General features: G+C 46.5%; 1 protein-coding gene across 1 annotated transcript in view; it reads right to left on the reverse strand.

Annotated features, from left to right (window-relative positions):
- Positions 1-1,149: 1,149 nt before the first annotated feature.
- Positions 1,150-4,227, reverse strand: part of LOC133561801 (neuroblast differentiation-associated protein AHNAK-like) — a 12,949-nt gene continuing 9,871 nt past the window's right edge. The window contains exon 5 of the mRNA XM_061915368.1: positions 1,150-4,227. This exon is cut by the window's right edge and continues 1,029 nt beyond it. Coding sequence (XP_061771352.1) covers positions 1,462-4,227 — 2,766 coding nt within the window. The 3' untranslated portion in view covers positions 1,150-1,461.

Below are 4,227 nucleotides of genomic sequence, written 5' to 3' on the forward strand. Positions count from 1 at the left end.
TTTTTAAGCGCAGGCCTAAATTTACCGCATGCCTTTGGTACGTGCCGGAGTGAGAAGAGGTTTTAAATTAATTAGCGCCCTGACGGCAATTCAAGGAATTACGGTATGTATCGTGTATAGCCACTCGGCATATGGAGAGGAAAATACAACTAAAAATTGTAGGCTTCTTCATGTGACGAAGCAGGCCTACTTCACCACAGTCTGTAGTCTACTGCCCCCTCCTGGCTGTGTGGTGAGATGGAGACGGGATGGTGGCGACAGGACAAATTACACAGTTCCTTACACCCACCCAGCCGCTTCCCCGTCTGTCCACCTTCCCCCTGGAGAGACAACACCTTAACTAACACATTTTCTGGGGGCCCCAAGTCCAAAACTTAGGACACTCCTAGTCTACATCGACATATTTGACACAGGCGGTATGTCGGGCTTCTTTTAGACTTGTTTCCACAGAGTTCGCATCTCTGGTGAGATCTGCAAGGTTGCTCGGCGGATATGACGCGGGGGGGACCTTTTAGGATGTAACACTCCTATGCTGGCTATGTAAACAACCGGGCTGAAATAAAGCATGTTCCAGTCCTAAATACCCAGTGTATTATTTATACCATAACACTTCCTGGTGGCAGCGGCGGGAAAAAAAGAGATCACCCACGGAGCAGAACGGGAGGGGGAGTTGTCCGAGGATAATTCTGTCGTCGCCCGCACCTGATAGTATTTTTCTAAACTGGACTTTCAATCGAAGCAGGAGGTAATAAAGGAAGATCTCCATCGAGACAGAGAGACTTTTAAAACTGAAGAAAGATAAGGAAGACTTCTATAAACAAGTTATCAATGCTTTTGATCAGAAGGAGCTGCGCATGGACTTCATTTATAAGTAAAGACCAAAATAATATTTTTTTTTATTAGATATGCTTTTCAAGATAGTATCCTTACATCACACTCAAATTTATACTGCATGCCTTTGGTAAGTGCCAGAGTGAGAAGAGGTTTTAAAATAATTAGCGCCCCGGCGGCCATTCAAGGAAATACGGTATACTGTGAAGTAAATGTTTTGGGACCCCTTTAGAAGGATAGCGTTCTTATAATCCTCTCAGAGGACTGAATACCAAACTGAATTTGCATGTTGGAACCATTTCAAACAAAACCAAAAAAGGCAGTAAACATTTTAATACACTGCATAAAAATGGACATGGCAGTATATAAATACATGTGTTCTATGTACAACCACAATAATGTACACATCTGACCATTGACTCCAAAGTTTCAAAGAACCCATAGAAGGATCTGGTCTAGCCCCGTGTCCGAATAGCGCCGGCAAGACCTGGATTTGAAACTGCAGCAAAGTGAACGTAGACAAAAGCAATGTTGCACAGTAGGAGTAGAAAGTACTTTGAGTTGTTCAAACGTGATCCTGGATGGTTTTAGTGGAGAACCACATTGGACAGACTTGCTGGCTTTGGGGGCCTAAACCATGTGAGAGAAGATGAAGGATGAGGCTTTTAGATCGCTTAGATCCGGAACCTCCAGGTTGACGTCACCTGGATTAAACTGCATCCCCCCGAGCGTGCTGTACTTGTGGGTCACTGTGTTTGGACTTTGCTCCTGTGATGGGAACTCCGTAACCAAGTACTCGGCCGATGCCTCGGCGGATCTTTGTTGGGAAGACTGGGAATAAGACGCGTGAGCCCCGTTGACGGTGCGGGACATTTTTGCATAAAGGTCATCGCCTGCGTCCAGCTGGAGTCCACTGCGGGCTTGGGTCTTCAGGTCAGTGCCGGTACCAAATGTCGATGGAAGCTGCAAGTCCAAGGTGGACGCTCTGCTCCGAGGAACATGGTGCTTGCCTGTGAAGTCGTCGATGTTGAGGTCTGAGCGGGTAAAGTCGATGTCGTCCAAAGACGCGTCCAGAGCGGAGCCAGACATGGTTTTTAGACGATGTTGTGCGAGGTCCTGGTCCAGGTCCAGACCCATACCAGGCAGCTTGATAGCCGACTTTCCAATTAAGGACTTCTTGAAGTTCATCGAAGCATCGTCGACGTCGAGATCCGGAGCTCGGAGCTTCATCCTGGGGTCTGAAAAGCTCATGTCAATGTCGTCGATGTCTAAACTCGGCATTTTGGGTTTCATGTTTGGGCCTTTGATATCCACACCTGGGACACGGAGGTCAGGTCCGTGGACGTCTCCATCGAAGTCCAAACTGGGCATTCTCATGTGAGATTTTCTTAAATAAGGAGCGTCGAGGTCCATGTCTGGGAGGTCCACTCCGGGGGTGTCAAAAGACCCCTTTATCTTTGGCGCTCTGACGTTTAGATCAGCGTTTCCTTGGGGCAATTTTCCATGAACAGTTGGTGACTTCAGGTTCAAATCCGGTCCGTCCAAGTGAGGCTTTCTGTATTTTTTTTGAAAATTCAAATGTGGAGCTTTTGGCCCCTTGAGGTTCACATCTGGTGCGTTGATGTCGAAGTCTGGAGCGTCTATGTCCGGACCGTCCAATGTCAAGAGGTCCACTTTTGGCCCTTTGAGTTTCGGCATTTTCATTTTGGAGGACGGAATCTCAACGTCCCATTCTGGTCGATGGAGGTTCATCTTTGGGGCTTTCAACTTTGGTGCATTCAGGTCCAGTTTGGGCTTTTTCAGGTCAAGCTTGGGCATTTTTAGATCAGGAGACTTCACGTCAAAATTGGGACCATCTAACTTGGGCAGATTGATCTTTGGCTTTTTAAACCTTCCATCAATATCTAAATCAGCGTTGGGACCTTTGAGATTTAATTGAGGTGCCTCGATGTCAACGTCCGGAATATCCAGGTCTGCATCTAGGTCGGGAGCTTTAAGGCTTCGACGCCTCAGTTTAGGTAACTTTAGTTTGGGGAATTTAAATCTAGTTTTTGGTGATCCAATGTTGAGGTTTGGAGTTTTCATATCCAACTTGGGAGCTTTTAGGTCCACATTGGGTAAGTCCAAGTTGGGGGCATCAATACCGCCTTTTATGTGTGGAGTTTTCAGTTTCAAGTCTGGAGCATGAAGATCGGGCATGTCTACTGATGGCAAGTCCAAATTTGGACCATTGAGATCTAGTTTAGGGGTCTTAAATTTAGGCATTTTCAGGTGTGGTGCATTTATCCCAACATTGTGGCTGAGGTCCAGGTTAGGACCACTGAAATCTAGGTCAGGATTCTTAAAGTCCACGTTAGGACCACTGAAATCTAGGTCAGGAGTCTTCAGGGCCAGGTTAGGATCACCGAGATTTACTTTGGGTGCATTGATGTCCATGTCTACACCATCCAGGTCAGCATCCATTTTGGGAGGTTTATAGCTCCAACCCTTCCATTTAGGCATCTTAAGTTTGGGCATGTGTAGTTTGGTGTTTGGAGATTTAATGTCCATGGTTGGAGCGTTCAGGTCCAACTTAGGAGTTTTAAGGTCCATGTTGGGTGCATTGATGTCCAGGCCTAGGCCATCTAGGTCTGCATCAATGTCAGGCCCTGTAAGGTTTGGGCGACCAAATTTAGGCATCTTCAACTTGGGCATGTTTAGTTTGGCATCCGGTGATCCTATTTTGAAGTCTGGAGCGTTCAGGTCCAACTTGGGAGTTTTAAAGTCCATGTTGGGTGCATTGATGTCTACACCTAGACCGTCTAGGTCTGCATCAATGTCAGGCCCTGTAAGGTTTGGGCGACCAAATTTAGGCATCTTCAACTTGGGCATGTTTAGTTTGGCATCCGGTGATCCTATTTTGAAGTCTGGAGCGTTCAGGTCCAACTTGGGAGTTTTAAGGTCCATGTTGGGTGCATTGATATCCAGGCCTAGGCCATCTAGGTCTGCATCAATGTCAGGCCCTGTGAGGTTTGGGCGACCAAGTTTAGGCATCTTCAACTTGGGCATGTTTAGTTTGGCATCCGGTGATCCTATTTTGAAGTCTGGAGCGTTCAGGTCCAACTTGGGAGTTTTAAAGTCCATGTTGGGTGCATTGATGTCTACGCCTAGGCCATCTAGGTCTGCATCAATGTCAGGCCCTTTAAGGTTTGGGCGACCAAATTTAGGCATCTTCAACTTGGGCATGTTTAGTTTGGCATCCGGTGATCCTATATTGAAGTCTGGAGCGTTCAGATCCAACTTGGGAGTTTCATAGTCCACGTTGGGTAAATCGAAGTCTGGGGTGTCCAGTTTTAGCTTTGGATTTTTAATTTTCATGTCTGGCATTTTCAATGTAGGGGTCTTAAGTTTGGGTGT

This window comes from Nerophis ophidion, linkage group LG01 (genome assembly GCF_033978795.1).
Source record: "Nerophis ophidion isolate RoL-2023_Sa linkage group LG01, RoL_Noph_v1.0, whole genome shotgun sequence".
In the NCBI taxonomy this organism is placed as follows: Eukaryota; Metazoa; Chordata; class Actinopteri; order Syngnathiformes; family Syngnathidae; genus Nerophis; species Nerophis ophidion.